The sequence below is a fragment of the Tauraco erythrolophus genome, chromosome 16, assembly GCF_009769465.1.
Source record: "Tauraco erythrolophus isolate bTauEry1 chromosome 16, bTauEry1.pri, whole genome shotgun sequence".
Taxonomy (NCBI): domain Eukaryota; kingdom Metazoa; phylum Chordata; class Aves; order Musophagiformes; family Musophagidae; genus Tauraco; species Tauraco erythrolophus.
The window spans coordinates 21,807,463-21,830,440 of NC_141480.1; the positions used below are offsets into that span (position 1 = coordinate 21,807,463).

The window sequence follows — 22,978 nt, forward strand, 5'->3', positions numbered from 1 at the left end:
GGTTAGGGAGAATCTCCACCCCTTGCTAAATGCAAGGGGAGAAATAGTGACTGAGGATGAAGAAAGGGCTGAGGTACTCAATGCCTTCTTTGCTTCAGTCTTTCATGGTCAGACCAGCTCACTGGGTGATGTGCCTCTAGAACCAAATGGTGGAGATGGAGAGCTTTATCAAGGTTTCTTTCAAGAGCAAACGGTAAGCGAACTGCTGCACAGCTTAAATGTGCAGAAGTCCATGGGGCCGGATGAGATCCACCCAAGAGTTCTGAGGGAGCTGGCGAAGTGCTCACCAAGCCACTTTCTACCATTTACCAACAATCCTGGCTAGCAGGGGAGGTGCCAGCTGACTGGAGGCTGGCAAACGTGACGCCGATCTACAAGAAAGGTAAGAGGGAAGACCCAGGGAACTACAGGGCTGTCAGTCTGACCTCAGTGCCAGGGAAACTCATGAGCAGATCATCCCTAGTGTTATCATGCGTCATGTACAGGACAGCCAGATGATGAGGCCCAGTCAACATGGATTTATGAAGGGCAGGTCTTGTTTGACCAACCTGATCTCCTTCTACGATAAAATGATCCATTTAGTGGATGAGGGAAGAACTGTGGATGTTGTTTGCCTCGATTTTAGCAAAGCCTTTGACACTGTTTCCCATAGCATTCTTCTGCAGAAGCTGGCTGCCTATGGCTTGGACAGGTGTACGCTTTGCTGGATCCAAAACTGGCTGAATGGCCGGGCCCAGAGAGTGGTGGTGAACGGAGTTAAATCCAGCTGGCGGCCGGTCACCAGTGGTGTTCCACAGGGCTCAGTGCTGGGGCCTGTTCTCTTTAACATCTTTATCAATGACCTGGATGAGGGGATCGAGTGCACCCTCAGCAGGTTTGCAGATGACACCAAATTGGGAGGTAGTGTTGATCTGCCTGAGGATCGGGAAGCTCTACAGAGGGACCTGGACAGACTGGATCGATGGGCCGAGGCCAACTGTATGAAATTCAACAAGACCAAGTACCGGGTCCTGCACTTGGGCCAAACAACCCCCTGCAGCGTTCCAGGCTTGGGGAAGTGTGGCTGGAAAGCTGCACAGCAGAGAAGGACCTGGGGGTGCTGGTCAACAGCCGATTGAACATGAGCCAGCAGTGTGCCCAAGCAGCCAAGAAAGCCAAAGGAATCCTGGCATGGATCAGAGACAGTGTGGCCAGCAGGAGCAGGGAAGTGATTGTCCCCCAGTACTCAGCACTGGTGAGGCCACACCTGGAGTACTGTGTCCAGTTTGGGGCCCCTCACTTCAAGAAGGACGTTGAGGTGCTGGAGCAGGTTCAGAGATGAGCAACGAACTTGTCCTGTGAGGAGTGGCTGAGGGAGCTGGGACTGGTCAGTCTGGAGAAGAGGAGGCTCAAGGGGGACATTATCGCTCTCTACAATTACCTGAAAGGAAGTTGTAGGGAGATGGGGGTCGGTCTCTTCTCCCACGTTATGAATGACAGGACAGGAGGGAATGGCCTCAAGTTATGCTGGGGGAAATTTAGGTTAGATATCAGGAAGAATTTCTTTCCAGAGAGGGTTGTGAAGTATTGGAACAGGCTGCCCAGGGAGGTGGTGGAGTCCCCATCCCTGGAGGTGTTTAAAAACTGTGTAGATTTGGTGTTGAGGAACATGGTTTAGGGACCCTGACAGTGCAGGGTGAATGGTTGGACTCAATGATCTCAAAGGTCTCTTCCAACCAGACGATTCTGTGATTCTATGAAACCACTGAAAAAGTAAAGGGCAGGCCTTAGAAATACTCTCTTTGTAGCCCTTCGGGAGAGTGTACTCCCACAGTGCACTGACAAAACATCCTGCTTGGTGTTTAAGGAATATAATGGAAGCGTGGATCATAGGAGGATCTTCTACTGCTTGGTTTTATGGCAGGGAGGAAACAAGTTTGACTGTGCACGCAAGCAACTAGTTTTATGGTACAGTTCCTTTTGGCCGGTGGGTCGCTACGCTACACTTGGATCTAGTGTTTGCAGGGGAGTGTGGGCAGCAGATTCCTGAAGCAAAACACCACTGGTGCTACTGCAGTGCTTGAGCATCTCCGAGAAACAGGAGCAGCAGGACACTGCGTGCGCTGGAGGCCTGCTCAGTCTGTGGTGCTCTGTGCTTCCAGGCAACAGGTGCAGCTGTCAGCGAAATCTCCTGTGTGCATTCACTAATAAACACTATTCACATACTTACTTTGGTAATAAATGAGATAAACACCATGTCTGCATTGAAATGTTGCAGAGAGATGGAAATTTCTTGAAAAATTTGAAATCGTCAAGGAAGAAAAGCTCTGTCCTGTAACTTTTCCTAAAATCCCATGAAGTGTCCTTCCTTTACTCAATTTCCTCTCAGTCATGTTCCATATCTTATTTTATACTATCAGTACCTCATGCTTCTAGGAGTGACACGTAAATTTTTATAGTCAAGTGTGACATTCATTAAATGTGTCATATTCGACACAATTCCTGTACAGGATGATGTTTGGTTAACACATTTCTGGCCAATAAGAATAGTACAACTGTTAATTCGAATAAGGCTGTTGGTTTTGAACAGTCGTTTCTTTGTCTTTTGATTCCAGACGTTACAACTCTTTCTTGCTCTGTTTCTCATAAGCACTCCTAAACAGATGTTTAGGTCCCTTATTCGAGCCGTTTTAGGCTTTTGGTACCCCTCACTACTTATTGTCGTACTGTTAGGTGATCGGGGATTGTTGTTCTGTCACTTAGCAACCCTCAGTGTCTTCAAAAACTGGGATTTTTAGCTTCTAAGTAATTTTCTTCTTCAAAATGACAGTATAAATTACAGCTATAACAGCATTGATAGCATCACCGGTACACGATACTTGTGTATGTAGCCTGAAATTATCAGTTTAGTACTTTGTTGCATAAATCTCCTTTGCAAAGTTTGGAATAATAAAATAATAATCCTGGTATTTTGGTGCTCTCTTCTTAGGTGTTTGTCAAATACATTAAAACAGGTGCTAAACTATGTTTTCACCTTCTAGTTTGAATTAACCTCTCCAGGACTGTGAAGCATTAGATTGTCCGTCTTCCCTGAAAGACTGCTCCGTGTCACTGCTGCCTGCTATTTTGTTTTGCTCACTCTTGTTCTCAGCTTGGAAGAAACACCCCTGAGGTGTTACTCTCCACACTCTTTGATTCAGGTTTCCTTGGGTACTTGCTGATCTGATGCGGCTAGTTCTATGGAAGCTTGTCAGAAGTCGTCATTGTTTCAGTTTGCAGAGGTGAGGTTTTTTAAAGAGGGCTATCTTTCCCAGCGTTTCCTTTTAAAAAGCATTTGATGTTCCGCTGAAAGAGAAATCAAAAAATTTAACAGAAATTCATGCTTTTATTTGTTCCTTGGTTTTGGGTTTCTAGTACTGGACCATTTATCAGCTAGATAGGTCAAGCTTGAAGTGCAGGAGAGCGGGTTTAGGAACGTGGTGGAAACCCTACTGCAATCATGGAGCTATAGTTTAAGCAGATGTTTAGAGATTTAGTCTTGTAGGTTGACATTCAAACAAACACACGAATCACATTTTCTGTGTAGTCAGGATTGCAGCGTGTCTGCTTTGTAAGTGACGATGTTTAGGGAGGAGTATGAAGGTGCACACAGCAATGACTGTTAAAGACATAGGAGTCAGAGTCGCTGCTGGTGTGAAAACAAGTAATAAAAAAAATCCCCTGCTATGACAAAATGCGTTTCCATAGATTTCATAGATTTTCTAGGTTGGAAAAGACCTTAGAGATCATCCAGTCCAACCGTCCCTAATCTCCCATTAAATCATATCCCTAAGTAGTTCATCCACCCTATTCTTAAACACATCCAGGGATGGGGACTCAACCACCTCCCTGGGCAGCCTATTCCAGTGGCTGACAACCCTTTCAGAGAAGAAATGCTTCCTAACATCCAACCTGAACCTCCCCTGACTAAGCTTATACCCATTTCCTCTTGTTCTATCACCCATCACTAATGTAAAGAGCCCTTCCCCTAACTCCCCACCATCTTTTCTCAAGTATTTGTAGGCCGTAATCAGGTCTCCCCTCAGCCTCCTCTTCTCCAGGCTAAACAGCCCCAACTCCCTCAGCCGCTCCTCATAAGTTTTATTTTCCAGCCCCTTGACCAGTTTAGTCGCCCTTCTCTGGACCCGCTCCAGGAGCTCAATATCTCTCTTAAAGCGAGGGGCCCAAAACTGGGCACAATATTCCAGGTGCGGCCTCACCAGTGCCGAGTACAGGGGCAGGATCACTTCCCTGCTCCTGCTGGTCACACTATTCTTGATACACGCCAGTATCCCATTGGCCTTTTTGGCCACCTGGGCACACTGCTGGCTCATATCAAGCCGGTAGTCAACCAACACCCCCAGGTCCTTCTCCGCCAGGCACCTCTCCAGCCACTCCTCCCCGAGCCTATAGCGATGCTTGGGGTTTTTATACCCCAAGTGAAGGACTCTGCACTTGGCCTTATTAAAGCTCATGCCATTGGCCTCAGCCCAACGATCCAGTCTGTTCAAATCCCTCTGAAGGGCCTCCCTACCCTCGAGCAGATCGACACAGCCTCCCAGCTTGGTGTCGTCCGCAAATTTACTGAGGGTACATTCAATCCCCTCATCCAGGTCATTGATAAAGATGTTAAACAGAACTGGACCCAGCACTGAGCCCTGGGGAACCCCACTGGTGACCGGCCTCCAGCCGGATTTAGCCCCATTTACCACCGCTCTTTGGGCCCGGCCATCCAGCCAGTTTTTAACCCAAAGGAGGGTGTGCCCATCCAGGCCAGCACTTACACCACCCAGCGTCCTGTACAATCCGTATTTACACAGCTAAATGTTTATATGTCACTTGATTGCGACCATTTCAAAACCTGGCAAGATATAAACAAGCAAGTGATGCTCGCAGAGGGCCAGGAGTCTTTGCAATTGCATTCTTTTCTTGTGGCTTATGCCAAGAATGAGGCTTTCAAAATGTGTTCGAAATAAATTTAAGCACTGATCCTTTATTTCTGACTAAAGGTAATGGCCAGAGCGAAGTACCTAACTTGTGACGAGGCTCTTGAACACCCTGTTGGCTTTTCTTGTTAGGAAAACGAGAAGCCTGGTTTGACAGCAACAAAAAGCAATACTTACCAGCTTCTTAAGAGTGGTTAGTTCCATGTCACTTGTGATACTTCTACGGCAATAATTCAAGACCCATCTTCCAGCATTGCTAAGACACTTCTGCATACTTAACCTGAGAGTTCTACTGTCAGTTCAGCACTGTATTCTTTTGCAGAGTTCCTCTTGATAGTGATCTGTTTCTTGAATTTCACTGCGAAGTCCTTTAAAGAGTAAGAGAAATACCAGCTCAGCAGTCAGTCCATTTTATAGTGCCCAGAAGGAAACTGCCAGGGCGACGTGGCAGTACTGTGTCATGTGCTGCAAGATACACTCTTGCTGAAGGCTGGTGACCGCTGGCTTCTCCTTACCCATCAACGGAGAACTGCAGTGGGTGCCAGGGAACAAGCTCATGGGCATGGCTAAAACCTGTGGTTTAGAAGTAGCTCAGTGATGATCAGTAATTAGAAATGTACATTTGCTAGTCTTATTGTTCGAGGATGTTAAGCGGCCTGTAGTGAGGCTGCAACTAAGCAGTTGTGATAGTTTGATGTGGGGGGGTGTTCTGGTGGCAGGGGAGGGGATTTGCTCCCTGTGCCACCAGATCTGAGTCCCATCCCTCCCGGGGGAGGTTGAGCCAAGGCGGCGCCTCTGCGAATTGCCCTATTTAAGTTGGGACAAAGGGGCGGGAAAGGGCTTTTTGCTCAGGAGCGAGGAGAGAGCAGGAGGGCGCTGCCCTCGCTCCCGGCTCCCGGCCGAGCGGCCGCTCGGGCCCGGGCCGGCGCCATGTGCTCAAGATGGCACCGGGGGAGCCGCATGGGGGACTCGGTAAGCGCCCCGCTCCCGGGGTGCCCGCCGGGCCGAGCTCCCCCAGAGAGGATTAATATCTAAGAGAAAACAACCACAACGACCGGGTCAGCAAAGATGGAGCAGGAGGAGGTGTGCTGGAGCTGAGGCTTCCCTTGCAAATCGGTGTGGAGATGGCAGGCGGCCCCCTGCAGCCAGGGTGTACTCGGCGGGGCAGAGACCCACTTGCGGCCCGTGGAGAAACCCACGTCGGGAAGGAGATGCCTGAGCCCAGGAGAGGTCGTGGAGCAGGGGATGCGCGACCAGGTACTGTTGATAATGGGGCATGGAATGCACGACAAGGTCGTGGAGGCATCTGGAGACCGTGGGACGACCCACGCCGACGCGAGTGGCAGCAGCTCCCTAAGAGGCCGAGACTGGTAAAGCCCGAACTGGTGCGATCCATGGGGAGGATTGCAATCCTGCGGGCAGGACTTACTTTGGAAAAGTTTGGGGACTTTTTCTTTGTGAGTAGGGGATCCACCGAAGCAAGGGAAAAATGGTGTAAAGACTCCTCCTCCTTTAAGAAAGGAGCGGCAGTGAACAACATGGATGAACTGACCTGTACTCCCCCATTCCCTGTCTCCCTGCGCCGCTGGGGGGAAGGCAGAGCCAGGAACGAAAGGAAAATAGGGGGTGGGGAGGTGTTGTTTTAAGATCGGGCCTTGTTTTCTCTTTCTCCTCTCAAGTAACCGGTTTCGTTCCCTTTTGTCTTTTGTTTAGTAACTGTTAATAAATTGTTTTGTTTTATTAAGAAAGCCTGAGTCATGTTTTGCCCGAGACCATGTTTGGTGGGTGCTCCCGCTCGGTTCTTGTCTCGACCCTCAGTCCAAAAAAAAAAAACCACGACAGCAGTGCATGGCAGGTCCGTGTGTCAGTGGCAAAAGAATCGGTACAGCACTAGGTCTAACATTAACCAGAGGTACAATTTGCAAATAAAATAACTGACCCAAGTTAGACGGTAGAAAATGCAGCTCCCTTAGTGTCTGGGATGGGTCTGGTACCTCTTCTTAAAGTACCTGCATGTGTTGTGTCCTTGTCCACACTTATCTTCCGTGCTAAGTAGCACTTTGTGCTCTATCAGCACCACTGTTCTGCAGTCTCAGGTCCTTCACTGAACTGTGGAATATGATATAGCGTGAAGTTTTCGTTGCTAACCTTCTTTTGACATTCCAGTGGGCAAATAAAAGCCCTTCAAAACAGCCCTTAGCCTGTTCTGTTGATCCCAGAGAAGATTTTCTTTGTGAGAAATTATTCAAGATCACTGTTTCACAGGTGTCCCATGTCAATGTTCTCCTGGGAAGGCAGATACTGTTCATTGTACAGGTGTGCTGGGGCTCATCTGCCTGTTCTTACGTACCTGCTGTCTTTCTGTATGATGGATCCGAAATTTCACAGAATCATAGAATGGTTTGGGTTAGAAGGGACCATAAAGATCATCTAGTCCAACCCCCCTGCCATGGGCAGGAACACCTTCCACTACACCAGGTTGCTCAAAGCCCCATCCAACCTGGCCTTGAACACTTTCAGGGATGGGGCATCCACAGCTTCTCTGGGCAACCTGGTCCAGTGTTTCATCACCCTCAATGCAAAAAATTTCTTCCTTGTATCTAATCTAAATCTGCCTTCTTTCAGTTTAAAGCCATTGCCCCTTGTCCTGTCACTACATGCCCTTGTAAAAAGCCCCTCTCCAGGGGAGTCCCTCACCCCGGAGCCTTCTCTTCTCCAGGCTGAACAGCCCCAACTCTCTCAGCCTGTCTCCAGAGCAGAGGTGCTCCAGCCCTCGCATCATCTCTGTGGCCTCCTCTGGACCCGCTCCAACAGCTCCATGTCCTTCTGACGTTGGGGGCCCCAGAGCTGAACACAGCACTGCAGAGGGGGAAATCTCATGAGAGCAGATTACAGAGTAATTAACTGTGGCTTTTTAAAATCCTTTTGTTAAATACTTGCCCTTAGTTCTCCTAGGATATAAAAAAATTGTATATAACGTAACTTAAAAACTAAAGTGACTTGAATTCAAACTGATTTAATCCTTTTATATATGTATAAACAGGAAAGGTTTTATGGGCTTTTCTGCTTAAATTGTTGTTTCGGTAACTGCTCAGTTGCACTTACGTTGCGAAGCGGTTTTGGTTACTCAACTGCTGCAGCTGATCGGACTTGCACAGAAACTCTTCGGTTGTGTCAAGGTTTGATAAGTCTGACCAGTGTGATTGTGCTGTTTCTATTCTCATTTTTTAAAGAATCGTCTCATTTTTTAAAGAATTGTCGTCATCTGTCAGGAATCTCTTTACAGCTTGATGTATCATAATGTCTTCTTCTAATCAACGTTCTATTTTCTCATTGCAGTGAGGGGTTTTTTTTTAGTGGCAATTTATTTAAGTTTAAATTTACTAATGGAAAGCAAATGGCCGAGAGCTGCTTTTCACTTGCTTCCCACATGAAGTACAAATGCAATCCCCTTTCAGGAAAAATATTTTGCTGTGGCTCTGTGAAAACTTTTTCGCACTGTCATTCGGAGTTTTTGCATTTATGGAAGTTGGTGCCAAGGAGATCAGAAGGTCCCCCGCTCTCTCGAATGTGAGGGAGGTTTGGACTCATCTTCTGTTCCCTTGGATACAGCAGCCTCTTTGGCCAAATCCCGATTCTGGATTGTAGCTTCACTCGACCCGAAGTCAGGATGTGGCAAAGGATGGTTTGGTGGCTAGGACTGCTTTCACTTACTGGTTCCTTTTTGCACTTCCCTTCAGAATGAGAGGCATTGTCTATCCATAGGCACAGAGGCAAGAGCCGACCACCCCATCACTTTGTGGAGAGAGAGGTTGACTTTGGCCACAGGGTGTGATGTGGCAGTGCAGCCACCTGGGCCATTTTAAGATCTCGGGACAAGCCCCGTTGTGCTGTCATCTGGGATACGAGTGCAGTGACTTGGGCGTTGGGCACTCTCTGGCCACGCTGGGGCCATCTGCTGCCAGCATTGTCTACCGGAAAGACTCGGCACAAATGGTGGCCAAAACAGAGCGTACCAACCAAAGCCAGTCATCTCCAGATCCCATAAAGAGTGATCCAGAAGTGAGAGCTTTTCAGCTCTCCTTGATTGTGGCAGGCTGTGGGATCCACTATCTCCCCCTGACCTGGGACACCTCTCGGGATAGATTTCACCAGGATGGAAAGATCATCTATCGATGATTTTGTGAGCACTCAAAGGCCTGATTTCATGAGGTACACCAACCGTCTGTTGATGAATGCCAGCACATGAAAGTGAGTCATTCACGAAAGTCACAAAAAGGGACGTTTTAATCACAGGTTAACCTGTGTGTGTGCGCGTGCGCGCGTGTGTGTGTGTTGATTGTCTGCACTTGTGATTCGATTTAACCTCCACTTCTGTAAGTAAACCCGCTGTAAGCTTTGGGTGAACCTTCTCGTTCTCAAACCTTTAACCAAGTCACTATTTTGAGTGTAATGAATTCCATTAAATCCCTCTGTTACATTGACTGGTGATTAAGTGCTGTTAATAATTATGCAGCCTAATCTTGTGATCCATCTCCAAAATAATCGTGCATTACTGCTACATCAAAGCTCTGTAACAAGATCGTGTTTGTGACAGCTGGGAACTCCTTGGTTGTTAAAAACTTGTGTATAACTGATTTCCAGTTATAAGACTCCTTTGATAAGAGCATGAGCTTCCATGGTGGGCATTCTGTAGTGAGAGGACAAACTTGCTTTTACAGGTTCTTTCACCCTCTCAAAAAAAAAACATGAAAAAAAGAGATCCTTTAAAAGCAGCAGTGTGGTTTGCCTGGGCGATATAAAGGGAAAGTTTAGAGCTGGTTTGCTGGAATTTTAACTTTGTAGGAGATGTCTTGTTTGTTCCCAAGGGCCTTTGCTATGTGGAGCGCGTAAGGCTGAGATGCTGCAGCAGCATGTTCTCTGCTCCTCAGCACTTGGTGCTCTCTTGTCTTCTGTGACCCTCCACTGGCGTTGGGATCCCATCCGAGATTCCCCCAGAAGGTAAGTGTCCATGTTAGGCACTCCTCCAAGTTCTTGGGTTAATTGTTTTTGGGGTTTTTTTCCTACAATTGTTCTCCTTTCCTCTGTAGTAAATAAATATTCTAAAAGAGTTTGACTGTCACCTCAGTTTAATAAAAATATTAAGAAGTGATTTCAAACAACAAAGAACATAGGATAGAAAGAAATTCTATGCTACAGAAGAAAGATCCTGCTTCAGAGAAGCAATCCCATCAAAGAAACACTTTGCAGGCATTTAGCGGTCAGCAGGATACAAGTAAATACAGAATTTCTTCCTCAGATTATGCTCATGGATTGTCTTCTACATTTGTATTGCCCACAGCTAATGTTCTACCATGCTGTGTGTTCTGTGTGTCTAAGTGAACAAGACCTACCTGTTGCTTAAAAACAGGCACTGTGGTGGTCAAGGTTCAATAAAACTCTCCCAGAAAGCCTGGGCAGTATTTCCCATTTGGCTGGCTATAGAAGAGGACCGCTTGTCCTCACAGGCACTGCTTGCTTCATTTTCTTTAGGCAGAAAAAAAATAAAGACAACCTTACTTACACCGCACTTTGCAGGAAGAGGGCCCCACCTTTTCCTCTTTCTGCCGTAATACATCCTCAGCTCTTGATGATTTTGTCAGTGCTACACGAACGGCAAAGAGACAGAAAAACACCCACACATCAAAGTATAACCTGGAAGCATTTTCTTTGTTTCATAACGAATGACGGTTTGGCCAAGTAAATGTAAGAGGTACTCTTGTTCCTTCTCAACAAAGCAGTCGTCACCATCTCTTCGTGACTGCCGAACACACACACAGCAAGGCCGAGAATGCAAGGGGTCCCATCTGCTCTGTGTCCCTCACATGGCAGATAGGATGGCAGCAACCAGCCCACGTGAGCAGAGAACTTGCAAACCACCACTGCACTGCCCTAAGGGACACAGCCCACTGCTCAGAAACCACTGGCCTTTGTAACAGCTTTCCCTGATGGTAAAATGAGGACAAAAGAAACCATGGATCTGCAAGATCGGAGCAGAATGAGAAAGGCAAGATCGTAACATGGTGTTGTGGTTTAGCCCCCGTCCCGGGCATGCTCCCCCCTATCCTGTTGTGCTCCTGCACACTGGCAACAACACGGCAGCTGAAAAGTCCTTGAGACCTCAGTGTCCACTACAAACATCAGTGCGCCGTCAGCGTTCTTCTCACGACGAGTCTCAGACTCAAACCAAAACACGGAGCTCTTCTGGCTGCTAAAAAGAAGAGCTGACTCAGTCTCAGCTGAAGCCAGGACACTCCTCAACACTGGCAATAGCTACAGATGAACTGGAGGATGCAAGGAGGGCCCTTATGATGCTGTCCCCCATGGTGCTTCCATGTGTTCCCACTTGTGATAAGGCTATGGCCACATCAGTGTAAAGACCCTCTTCTTTCTCCTTGGTCATGAAGGAGAGATCTGACCTCCTCCAGCTTAGCTCCATGCCTAGAGCAAGCCTGGCTGGTTTCTCCCAGTGCTCTGCATGACCAAGGCCCCATAACCCAAATTTACAGTCAAGGAGAGCTGTCCAAAAGCTTCCCATTGGCTGGCAAGTCCTAGCTTGAATCCCTTGGCTCCCACCACCCTTAGTTGGGTTAGACAGGAGGCAAGAAAACTGCCAGTGACTCGGGGCAGGGGACTTTCAGATGGGCACATAGCCAGGGATGTCTTGATGTTGCCATTTCTGCTTTCTTTTTCCCCAAAGGTCCTTGCTGAAAATGTGCCTTTCCACCAGCCTCCTCATGCAGGCAGGTGCTGCAGCAGCAGACAAGCCTTCAACCTTGTTTTTTTTTCCCTTTTGGGTCTAGAACTTCATCCAACACAACCTCCCGTTCAGTAAGTGCTTCATCAAGGTGCCTCAGGAGAAGGATGAGCCACCAGTAACATCCTCAAGGTTACAGGGAGTTGCAGCAGCTGCTGAAAGAGTTTGAAGAAGTCACTGGCGACCAGAACTGGAATCCAGCTGATGCCAAAGCAGGGCAAAAGCGCAAGCAGCCCTCACCCCAGTGAATGGCCAAGGCCTCTTAGCTTTCCAACTCTGCCTTGCTGACCCAGGAAGAGCAGACCCAGCTGGGATCGCTCAAAGGTGACTTTGACTGGGAAGCTGTCTTCAACACCAACCTGAACAGAGACACCTCCACTTTTGGGGAGCTGGAGCTCACGACTCCAACGAGCTCCATATTGCACGATGTGGACTTGGCAGCACCCGGGCACATCGACTGTGCCCAGGGGCAGGAGCAGCGCCTCACTGAAGCCAACCAGAACAACCCAGACTTTGATGAGACCCTCATGGCCACTTCTTTCCTGCAGCATTCCTGGGATGAAGGGACCAAGGATTGCCTCTCCAACTCCGTCAACATGGAGCAGTTGTGTGACCTCGACACCACCTCTTTGCCAATGGACGTGAGCAACTGGAGCAGTCTGGCGTCCCTCAGCTGGACCCTCATCTGTTTCATTTCTCTGGCTGTAGTTCCTGGGTAGGAAAGTTGGCTGTTTTCTCCTTCTTATCTGCTGGGAAGGCAAAAGAGCATTTCCAGGAGAGACGACCCCTCTGTGCATTCACCAGGAGAGCGCCGAGGACCCCTGAAAGCCCAGCACCTAGGAGAGCAAATCAGCAAGTCAGCCTTGGCCACCCAAGGACATTTTCCAAAGCTTGGTGACCCAGGTGAACCTGGGATTTCACAGAAGCAAAGCTACCAAGTGTTGGAGCTACTCTGGGCTCTGATGGAGCACTTCTACAAACATTGTGTCCGGCTCTTCCGCCTTCCACAACCAGGCAGATCTCCCCCAGAAAACATCCACGAACTCCACTTTTGGAAGACAGGTGCAGAGAAACAATTTATTGGTAGTTGGCCACAACCACACACGGGGATGGGCACCATTGCTGCGCAGCTTCCCTCAACCACCGTCTTGAGGAGTCGCCCCAACCAGCTGAGCTGAGGGGGGTCAATATTGTGGAGGAAGGCAAGCAAGATGCGCCCGCAGCCACTCGCCTGCCTTGCACAGGAGCCACCCAGCCTCTCCTGCAGGCTGAGGTGGCCCCAGCACATGGAGCTGCTGGGATCAGCTCTGCCCAGAGCTCCAGCAGCACAGCCAGCCGTTGTCCCAGAGACGAGGCCGCCTCCTCCATGCCCTGCGGAGCTGGTCTGGCAGCGCCCACAGCCGGAATCCAGAGGCAGGACTTGTCTCTGCAGGTCTTAGCAGCGACAGGGTTTCAGCTGCCAGGTTTGAGACGGAGGGGCTGATGTCATTTGCCATGTCTTGAAGGGCTGGAACAGAGAGGAACAGAGCCAAGGTCAGAGCCCAGATCTGCAGGGACCCCAGGATCCCCTCCTGCCAGGGCCACCTCACCCTGCTCTTCCCGTGGCCAGGAGGGAGCAGGGGCCAACAGGATCCACTGGAAGGTGCTGGCCACGAATACTCCACATGCCCCTGAAATCTCTCTCTGCTCTGCCCATGCCACCCCTCGTCCAGGCAGGGAGCAGAGCCCTCCCCAGCCGAGGCAGGGATCGCATCTCCCTGCCCAGGCTCTTTTGTCCTCCCCGCCAGCCCCACCTGACACCCCGCTGCCCTCACTCACCCTTGCAGATGTTCTGGAGCTTCTCTTCCCGCTGACCTCTCACGCGCCGCCCAGCGAGCCCTGGGAACACAGAGCCCGTCACAGACCCTGCAAGCCTCAGCAGCACAGCTTCCCACAGCAGCCCCGCTGCACGCTTCCCTCCCCTCGGCAGCGCCGAGCCCGGGCCGTTCCCCGAGCGTGACGCCCAAGGGCAGGGGTGGGAGAGGGTGGCAGGGAGCCCCGTGGTTGCCCTGCCCTGGCGTCAGGTAGTCAGGGCTCCACAGCCACTGGGCCGACTCCTTCTGCCGGTGCAGCAGCAGGGCTGGGGCCAAGCTGCAGTGGGGCAGGGAGGAATCCCCGGGGCTTGTGGCTCACCAAGGAACCTGACGGCCGCCTCCCGCGTGGACTCATGTGGGCTCTGCAGGTACGGCAGGGACTGGTGCAGGAACTCCTCTGCTCTGCCGCTGTACTCTGCCAGCTGGAGAGAGCGCAAGGGCATGGAGGGAAGGGTTGGTGCAGACTCTTTCCCTCGGCTGCGTAGTCCCTGCGCCCCAGACTGGCCTCCACTGCCAGGACACCCACGATGCCCAGCCGGCAGCCGGCTGGTGCCAGGGTTTGGAGGGAGCAGAGGGCTGGGTGCTGCCCGGGGAGCTGTGGTGCCACTCTGTTGCCAAAGGCCCGTTGGGTCAGGGCTCCATTGGCGTCCCCGGGCTCGGGGAGGGAGAGGAGCCTGGAGAAAAGCCCATGGGACCGTATGCCCAAGGGAAGGGAGTGAGTGTGGGGCACAGGCTGGTGGTGATGGGCTGCAGCAGTGGGCAGGGACACAGCTGCCAGCTCCATATGCTGGGCATTGGAGGCAGGAGGTTTGTCCAGGCTGGGTCTGGGGCTTTGGGACCATCCTTACCAGGCACTCGCCGACTGCCTGTGTCTGCTCCCTCTTCAGCAGCTGGCAGAGCTTCCTCTTTCTCAGGAACTTGGCAGCTCCAAGGAGGGTTTCCCGAGAGGCCTGGAGAGCAGCAGAGAATGAGAGATGGCATCGCTGCCCAGGGCACCGGATCGGCGTTCCCCGCACCTGGCTCAGGGCCTCCCCTGGGCCCTGGTGGGAAGATGCAGCAGCTGGGGAACGTGTCCATCGCTGGTCGTTCAGTGACCAGGCAGAGGACGGGGGCAACCCCCATGTCTGGGGGACAGAGGTCCCCCAGAGCTGCTGCTCCGTAGCCAGGGCCAGGAGGAGGCTGGAGCGCCACAGTCCGCGAGGCGCCAGGGCAGGAGGCGGCCGAGCCACCTCCCGTGGGGACCCCAGCACGTCAGAAATCCTCACCTCTGCCACGTGCTGGTCCTCATCGTGCAAGTGGCAGAGCAGCGGGAGCAGGCTCTGGCGCACCTGCGCCTTCAGCTGCTTTCTTCCCGATGTCTCTGCAGACTGCATCACATCTCGGAACATTCGGATGGAGAGCAGTCGCACATAGCTGGACTCCTGGTGCAGAGGAAGAGGGCAAGACGTCAGCACCGGCTGCTCCAGGCCCACCTGGGCACAGGTCTGAAAACCCACAGGGCACAAAGTTTCCTGGCAGCACCCAGCACCCAGGTGGGGGCACAAAGCCTTACGTTGTCAAAGAGCGGCCGGAGCCTCTCAGCCAGCTGCAGAGCGATCGAGGTGGTCACGGGGATGTCTCTGGGCAGGAGCACCTCGCTGAGCAGGATCGTCCTGACAATCTCCGTGTCTTTGTCCTGCAGCAGCTCTATGAGGCTTTGCCTCAGGAACCACCTTCTTTCGGCCTGTGCGGAACACAACGCGGGGTTATGAAGCCATAAACGGCTGCACTGCCAAAGCCGCTCGGGCGATTCGACCCCACGCTGCTGCCTCGGGGCCAGAAACCAAAGTTGTGCCCCAAAGAACTCGGGCAGGTGAACGGGGAGGCAGGAGAGCTGGGAGCAGCTACCGCAGCTCCTGAAGCCCCGACACGGCCAAGCTACTGCGGTGCCCGGCACCCCCTGGCCGGCCCCCCGGTGCCCCTGGCTCACCATCGCGGGGCTCTCCCAGAACACCATGAGGCATCTGAGCGCCAGGCGACGCAGCGCTGTGCACTCGCTCCGCAGGTACTCGGGGATGAGCTGCAGGATGCGGTCCTCCTCCCCCTTCACGTCAGGGCAGGCCAGGAGCTGCAACACACCGAGCAGGGACAGGGGTGCCAGTCAGCAGGACCCCAGCTCCGTGCAGGGCTGGCCCAGCCGGCAGCATGGGGTGCGGGCACTGGCGCAGGCGGCCAAGCCTCTGAGCACCCGCCCTTGGCAGCCCCCCATCGCTCGGCCCTCAAGGAGCCACAAGGGAAGAGCCAGAGCAACCCATGGAGGGCACGGAACATGGCTGGGGCCGAGCATCCCCCCAGCAGCACAGGGCCACAGGCAGGCAGCACAGCCTACCCTCTGCCCCAGCCCCCCTGACGGGGCTTCCCTCGCAGCCACATGAGGCAGGGAGATGCTGTAGCAGGGAAGGATGCAGAGCCACCCGGAGAGGCGATGCTGGTGGTGAGCAAAGACCCGCTCCAGAAACTCACAGCCGGGGCAAAGACGTCTGTGGTGTTCCCGTCGGAGGTGGACGTGCTGTGCTGCGGACAGTCCTCCAGCACGCAGAGCAGCTCCAGCAGCTCCTTCTCTGCGGTCTTGCTTGTGGAGACCATCGCGCTCCACATGGTCGCAGCAGCTCTGCAGGGGCAGAGCTCTCTGTCAGCAGGGTCTTGGCCACAGCACCGTGGCCTGGGGCACCGCAGGGTCCTAGGCTGGCTGCCAGCCCTGCCTCTGCCCACTGCCCCGTGCCAGCAGCACCCAGTGGGCCCGCTTCTGCGGGTGCCTTGAGGGGCAGGGAGGGGCCACGGCAGCGGGTGCTGGGGCTGACATGGCAGGGCTGGGAAATGGAGGGGCCAAAGGGTCCTGAAAAATCTCCATCTGTCTGGCAGCCCGCACGGGATGGGTTCCCAGGGCTGCTGGGCTGGTGAGCCCTGAGCCACTAAGGCAGGCACGGCCCGTACCTGTTGCACCATGGGGAGCAGCGTAGGAGGGTCACCGTCACGTCATGCGGTTGCGTGTGGGTCAGCATCCGAACGGCATTGTCCATCCTGTGCTCGCCCGACGCATCCATGTTGGACTTGAGCGACTCCTAAAACATTTGCAGGAGAAGAAGGGGGAGAGAAGACAGGGATGTCACACCGAGTGCCCCGATGGCGGCTCTCGACTGGGCAGCGAGAGCAGCCCCAGTGCTGCATCAACTTGTTTTCCGCCTCTTCCTCCTTACTGAGGGGTGATAGTCCGTCGTCTCCAAATATCCTTTCTGGAGACAGTTGTGCCGCTGTGGGGATCTGCTCCGCTCTCTCTGCGTTAGCAGGGCTGGCTCCCCAGCAGCATTGGGTGCAGGAGCCGGCTGTGAGCGCCTGTTGGAGGGCTCTGAAACTCTGCCAACACTGCGAGTGTGGTCATGACCTTGAGGAATAGTTCTCCTCCTCCTCCCTGTTGTATGGCCGCAGTCCAAGGTGTCCACAATCCAGCTACAGAGATCATCACCCCGCTGCGGGGATCTGCTCCGAGCCCTCTCTCTGTCACCGTTCCTCTGGCCGGTGGAGTGCTGCCAGAGGGAGACATTTCCCCAGCGAGAAGAGCTGAATCTGCGCTCCTGTTCTTGTCGTTCTTCCCTGTTTGTTCTTGCTCTCCTGTGTTGTTGCACAGTCTGCAGCGCATAGTCAGATGGTTGACTGCAGGTCAGGAACGCAGCTTTCCTTCTGGACGTCAGCCTCACACAGGCACAGATACAGGCACAGAGGCAGAGATGCAAGTAGATGCACACGTAGAAGGTGGTGATAATCAATGTGCCTGGCCAGATGGGCCCTGACCAGCCTGCACATGCCTCCCCTGCACGTGCCCAGGTTAGCTGGCTGGTGCTGGCTGTTGTGGAGGAGCTGCTGTCCCCTGGAGGGTCCTCCATGCCCACCGCCATGTCCTGCAAAGACAGCTGTGAAAAGGTCCTGCCCTTTCCTCCTGAAAGGACCAGAGCAGGGGGACAGCTCAGGGCCTCCCAAAGGCTCTCCTGGCGGGCTGCAAGGGCAGAAGGGCCAAAGGTGGACAAATGGGATGGAGCTAGGAGGGATGCTTTGAGAGGGAGCAGCGTTGCAGCTGTGAAGAAAGCTGGCTGCAGTGTGGGAGGGAAAAGAGAGCAATGCCAAGACCCCAGAAAGAAATCCACTGTGCATCTGGTGCCCTAGTTAACCTAGTCCAATGAGGCAGACCCTGTGGTCCCACAGAACCCACCTGCTTGCTGTCAGTGCCCCGCTGACCAGGGAAGGAATGGACATGCGATGGTGCTGGTGAGGAAGAAGCCCTTTCTCCAGTTTTCAAATCAGAGCACCTGGAGGAAAAAAAAGTGATCTCTGTTAGGGCTGTTCTTGCAGCCTCCTCTGGGGTTCAGCCATTTTCTTGGAGTGGTTTCTACAACAATGGGATGATGTAACCAAGACTACAAAGGGGAAATTTGATGAGAGTCTTCCCACCAGGTTCTGCCCCTGTCAGAGCAAGTCCTCGTCTTTCTACCTGCTCCAGCCTCCATTTCATAGAATCCTAGAATGGTTTGGGTTAGAAGGGACCTTCAAGAGCACCTAGTTCCAACGCCCCTGCCATGGGCAGGGACACCTTCCACTACACCAGCTTGCTCAAAGCCCCATCTAACCTGGCCTTGAACACTGCCAGGGATGGGGCAGCCACAGCTTCTCTGGGCAACCTGGTCCAGTGCCTCGTCACCCTCAGAGGGAAGAATTTCTTCCTTAGATCTCATCGAAACCTGCCCTCTTTCAGTTTAAAACCGTTATGCCTGGGCCTGATGCACTCCCTGATAGAGTCCCTCCCCATCTTTCCTGCAGCCCCCCTGAAGTACTCCTCCCTACATTAGCCAGCTTCAGCTAGCAGACAAGAAGCAGTTCACACCAGGGCAGCAGCCGGGGAAGATAAGGACTGACATGGGGAAGTTCAGATTCGACAGCACAGAATGGTGCAGGTAGTAACCGTCTCCTGTGACAGAAAGAGAAACGCTCAGGAGGATGAGAAGAGAAATAGCAGAGCCAGGGAAAAGAAACGTCTTCTAAAGACATTTTAACACTTGTTCTTACCTGACATAAAACAGTAAATAGGCTTGCTGCCGGAGAACCTTGTCGATGCCACGACTATTCACAGACTCATCGTTCATCTTATACCACAGTCCATCGGCGGCCTGCAAAGAAGCGCATGGATACCTGGAGATGAACTGCATGGTTTCTCCACAAAAACACGGGCAGAAAATTACAGAACCGAGAGTGTGCCAAAACACATCCAATCCAGCCCCTAAGGAGACCTTCTCCTCCCAGACCTTGGCTGCCAGTAACGCTGCCGTGAAAGTTTGTCTTCCCCAGCACACACTTTTCCCCTGCTAGGAAGGAAGTTGCTCTTTACCTTTGTGTAGCAGAAATAGTGTCCTGCATGAGAGCTGGGACCGCTGTGTACCACGACAGCATATAAGGCATAGAGGACTGGTTCTCCGGCTGCCTGGGACATGTATGGCCGAAGATCCAAGTACTCAGGATACTTCACAACCTACGGAGAGACCAAGAGGGCTCAGAAATTATCCTGAACCACTACATGAAACAGCCTTCCCAGAGGAAAGGCTAGAGGTGTATAATTCACATCTCGTCGGCTCATGAGCACTCGGTTTTCCCTGAAGCAGCACGCAATGGTTTGGGTGGCAGGAAGCTGTTCTTGGCCAAAGCAGCTCTGTCAGAGCAGAGTCCATTTTGTCTTCCCACGGCAACACTCGTCTCCCCAGAAGGGAGCACGAAAAGCCCAACATGAACAGCTCGTGAAAGAGCGTCCTGCTTTGGGAAGTCTCCCGCCCCAGGAAGGGGCACTCCAATCGCGTACTCACCCTGCAGATCTTCCTGCCCGTGAAAGCGTCGAACCTTTTCAGGCACAGTGTGAGCACCCTGGGTGCATGATGGACTGTGAACCTCTTGGAGGCAGCGACCATCTTGTCACACCTGGGAACCAAGCACAGAGACAAGTGCTGGAGCGCACCTTGTCTTCCCCCAGGGAGGCCAGACAAGCTGTCAGGTCTGACGTGTCCTTATGCTATTTTAAGGCTTCTCAGTACCATAGGACCATATTTTCTAAAAATTGCGTCACATTATTGTGCGTTAAACCGACATGAAAAGACAACTTGTGCTCAGTGACGTGCAGCACCTTCACGCCGGATCTAGTGTTCGTATGTGGTTAGTAGTCATCTTACTTGCCACATCTATAAGCATTTTCGTTGTCCAGCTGCTCGGGTTTCACAAAGTCCTCCAGAGCTGCGGTGACAGATGAGGCTGCCTGGAGGGGTGAGAAAGGAGAGCGCTGAGCTCGGGGAAACGCCCTGGCCCAAACACTTCCGAGGAGCTGACAAGAGGGCCCAGGTAGCTGACGCCGAGCAGACCCACTGTGAACCCACCAGCAGTGTCAGAAAGAGGCAGAAAGAGGGTATTTTGCTGGACATTTCCCACAGTTCCCAGGGATTCCCGGGGCTACCAAGAGCTTCCTCTCTGTGCCACCACTCAGTTCAACTACCAACGGTAAGCAGGGTCATCAATAATGACAACGATACAAACAGTATCAGCCTGGGAGTCAGACGGGTGTTCAGGAGGGGCAAAGGACGAAGGATGAGAGCTCGCCAAGGGTGCAGAGAGGATCACGTGTGTCCGGCTTAAAGCCAGAGCCTACAGGGAGACCACTGCCGTGGCCTCCCCAGACAGACACAGTCCATTCCACTTGCCACCTACCACCAAGCTCTCTTGCACTCGCTGTATAAGTTTTTAAGCCAAATGCGTGGATTCTGGAAAGGTACAGGGGCTTTGGGATGTCTCAAAGCACAATTGCAAACTCTCTTACTTTGATATCCAAAGGGACATCCAGGAAGGCCTCGTAGGAACTGGAAACCGCTTTGCAGCTCAAGCACGTGACTGGAAGACAAATCAAAATGCTCAGCCATAGGGGAAGTTGACTGGCTGTGCTGGTTTCTGTCCTTCATACCTACTATGCCAGTGACATGGTCAGCTGTGTATCACAGGCAGACAGAAGGGCACAGACAATTCCAAGGGGAGCAATAGTTGTGGAAAAGTACCTCTGGAGATCAGAAGGCCCTCAAATATTTGATGGACGATGGTAGTTTCTTGAGAAGAGATGTCCCAGCTGGAAAGAAAGGGTAAGGCAGAGAGCTATCACCTCCAAGAGTTCTCCTTTGTCCGAAAGCCCTGGCCATAGGGCTTTCTTGACGGGAGTCCATCAAGGAGTCCAAAGGGCTCGGGAACATCGGAAAATGTAATTTGCTTGTGCTTACTTGCCGCTTCCGCTCAGACAAGCTGTCTGCATGGCACTGAGAGTACAGCCCAAGAACTCATGGGCATCTTCCTGCCTGCCAGGCCGGAAATGTTCTCCTATTCCTGTGAAAGAAGATGTTAGTAGTTCTCTCCTACAAGAAGGGAAGAAAACCTGTAAAAGCACCTGAAAGGACTCACGGGTGAGGACACTGGTGACAGCAGTAGGCCGGATGGCACGGCCTGAGGAATGCAGGGCCTGGTGAACGTGTGCTTCCATTATGCACATCATGCAGAAGCCTTTCTGACGACCTGAAGAGAGAGAGAGGGAAGCAAGCTCCTCAGGTTAGAATATCCCTAGCAATGGTAAATCTAATGGAGATCTTGAAGTTATAAGAACAGTCTCCACTCCTCTTGTCCCAAGATTCCAACGTCCCAATAAGCCCGCAACATTTTAGTGCCTTAGAAAGATTGCTTCAGAGGGATGCTGAACTGACCAAAGTTTTCTGTGCAATAAGCGAAGAGAGTTTAACTTGCAGGAATAGGGACCAAGACTCGGGGCTAGAGAGAGGTGCCTTTCTGAAGATGGACACACCTAGGTATGCGTCCTGGGCTTGGGTGGGAAAGAGTTAACTTTTTTGCAGGAAGCTGAGAGGGGACACAGCACTGGCAGCAGACCCAGCCTGGCCAGTGGGCTATTCAATCCCATAGAATCATAGAATGGTTAGAGTTTTGGAAGGGACCTCAAAGATCATCTAGTTGCAACCCCCCTGCCATGGGCAGGGACACCCTCCACTACACCAGGTTGCCCAAAGCCTCATCCAACCTGGCCTTGAACACTTCCAGGGATGGGGCATCCACAACTTCTCTGGACAACCTGTTCCAGTGCCTCACCACCCTCTGAGTGAAAAATTTCTTCCTTATATCCCCTCTTTCAGTTTAAATCCATTGCTCCTTGTCCTATCGCTACATGCCCTTGTAAAAAGTCCCTCTCCAGCTTTCCTGTAGGCCCCCTTTAGGTACTGGAAGGCTGCAATAAGATCACCCCGGAGCCTTCTCTTCTCCAGGCTGAACAGCCCCAACTCTCTCAGCCTGTCTTCATAGCAGAGGTGCTCCAGCCCTCGGATCATCTTTGTGGCCCTCCTCTGGACCCACTGTGCCAACACACTCAGAGTATATACCGGGGGAGAGAGCTTGGACGGGGACTTGCTTCCTGGGTCAGGAGCAAGCTTGGTTTCAGGTTCCTTTCTCGTTCTTCTGGTATTGTTCTACTAAATTGCCCTTATCCCAACCCACCGGTTTTGCCCTTTCCTTCTGATTTCTCCTCGCTGCCCCACCGAGGCGGAGGAGCGAGTGAGCGAGGCGGTAGCCTAGCTGCTGGCTGGGCTAAGCCACGACAACTTGACAAGTGGCTTCTAGGCTTGAGCGTTCAAAGAACACCCACTCAGGGGGTTGACAAAGAAGGGCTGCTTTTCTCCTAAATCATATTGCAGCTTCTGGGAATCCTTGGGAAGTGCCCGACAGATTTACAAGGAGATGTTCCTAGAAGTGCTCACATGACTGGCTGTGCTCACGAGAGAGCAGGTAGTTGGCCAGAGGAGGGGTGTACGTCAGGCACTGCAGGACCGAGTTGAGGAAGCACGTGTTGCCCAGGTTGTAGAGTCCCGCTCCAACACTCTGTCTTTGCTGCCACTCCATGCAGATCTCCAGGGAAAGAGGCTCCTTTGTGGTGGAGCCATGCCCACAGCAACGACTGCAGGGAAATGACATTTGGAAAGAGTTGAGACGATGCAGTTGCACAAAAGCGTATTTTAAAAGTCGAGCTCTGTACAGGAGCACGCAGGACAACCAGCTCTATCCTCCAGCGCAGAAACATCGGGGGAAGCCTAACATTGCCATTGAAATTTACTGGTCAAGAAACAGGTTTGGAAAACAGTCTGTTCCCCTGCTTACTTTGCCAGAATCCAACAAAGCCACCCTCTGCTTTCCGTGCCTCAGGCTACCTTCCTTTCCCTCTAGAGCCTTGAATTGGATTATCAGGTTAAGTCTTCCCTTTTCCT

General features: G+C 52.2%; 3 protein-coding genes across 3 annotated transcripts; all 3 read right to left on the reverse strand.

Moving 5' to 3' along the window:
- Window positions 1–13,061: 13,061 nt before the first annotated feature.
- Window positions 13,062–16,250, reverse strand: LOC147527703 (uncharacterized). The gene is made up of 6 exons (XM_086621877.1): window positions 16,116–16,250; window positions 15,583–15,720; window positions 14,879–15,034; window positions 14,462–14,563; window positions 13,933–14,035; window positions 13,062–13,267 (listed from the first exon to the last, which is right to left on the reverse strand). Exons 1-6 carry the CDS (start codon window positions 16,248–16,250, stop codon window positions 13,062–13,064), a joined length of 840 nt encoding a protein of 279 aa, XP_086478003.1.
- A 314-nt stretch (window positions 16,251–16,564) lies between these two features.
- On the reverse strand, window positions 16,565–19,597 carry LOC147527704 (ubiquitin carboxyl-terminal hydrolase 42-like). The gene is made up of 5 exons (XM_086621878.1): window positions 19,496–19,597; window positions 19,027–19,167; window positions 18,708–18,808; window positions 17,857–17,953; window positions 16,565–16,714 (listed from the first exon to the last, which is right to left on the reverse strand). Exons 1-5 carry the CDS (start codon window positions 19,595–19,597, stop codon window positions 16,565–16,567), a joined length of 591 nt encoding a protein of 196 aa, XP_086478004.1.
- Window positions 19,598–19,851: 254 nt separating this feature from the next.
- On the reverse strand, window positions 19,852–22,616 carry LOC147527705 (ubiquitin carboxyl-terminal hydrolase 17-like protein 6). The gene is made up of 6 exons (XM_086621879.1): window positions 22,475–22,616; window positions 21,120–21,230; window positions 20,942–21,044; window positions 20,726–20,793; window positions 20,494–20,564; window positions 19,852–19,938 (listed from the first exon to the last, which is right to left on the reverse strand). Exons 1-6 carry the CDS (start codon window positions 22,614–22,616, stop codon window positions 19,852–19,854), a joined length of 582 nt encoding a protein of 193 aa, XP_086478005.1.
- Between the last annotated feature and the right edge of the window lie 362 nt (window positions 22,617–22,978).

Bases quoted from the DNA above. Each gene is read 5' to 3' on its own strand.
- LOC147527704 (XM_086621878.1), bottom strand. From the start codon at position 19,597: ATGGTCGCTGCCTCCAAGAGGTTCACAGTCCATCATGCACCCAGGGTG. The intron at 19,168-19,495 runs GTGAGTACGCGA...GTCTCTCCGTAG, and splicing joins CGGGCAGGAAGATCTGCAGG to GTTGTGAAGTATCCTGAGTA. The intron at 16,715-17,856 runs GTGGGTTCTGTG...CAAATGTTTTAG, and splicing joins GGGGCACTGACAGCAAGCAG to GAGTCGCTCAAGTCCAACAT.
- LOC147527705 (XM_086621879.1), bottom strand. From the start codon at position 22,616: ATGGAGTGGCAGCAAAGACAGAGTGTTGGAGCGGGACTCTACAACCTG. The intron at 20,565-20,725 runs GTACTTTTCCAC...TTTGTCTTCCAG, and splicing joins GGGCCTTCTGATCTCCAGAG to TCACGTGCTTGAGCTGCAAA. The intron at 19,939-20,493 runs GTAAGAGAGTTT...TCACCCCTCCAG, and splicing joins ATGTCCCTTTGGATATCAAA to GCAGCCTCATCTGTCACCGC.
- LOC147527703 (XM_086621877.1), bottom strand. From the start codon at position 16,250: ATGTGGAGCGCGATGGTCTCCACAAGCAAGACCGCAGAGAAGGAGCTG. The intron at 14,564-14,878 runs GTGAGGATTTCT...GCTGCTCTCCAG, and splicing joins AGGACCAGCACGTGGCAGAG to GCCTCTCGGGAAACCCTCCT. The intron at 14,036-14,461 runs GTAAGGATGGTC...CGCTCTCTCCAG, and splicing joins AGGCAGTCGGCGAGTGCCTG to CTGGCAGAGTACAGCGGCAG.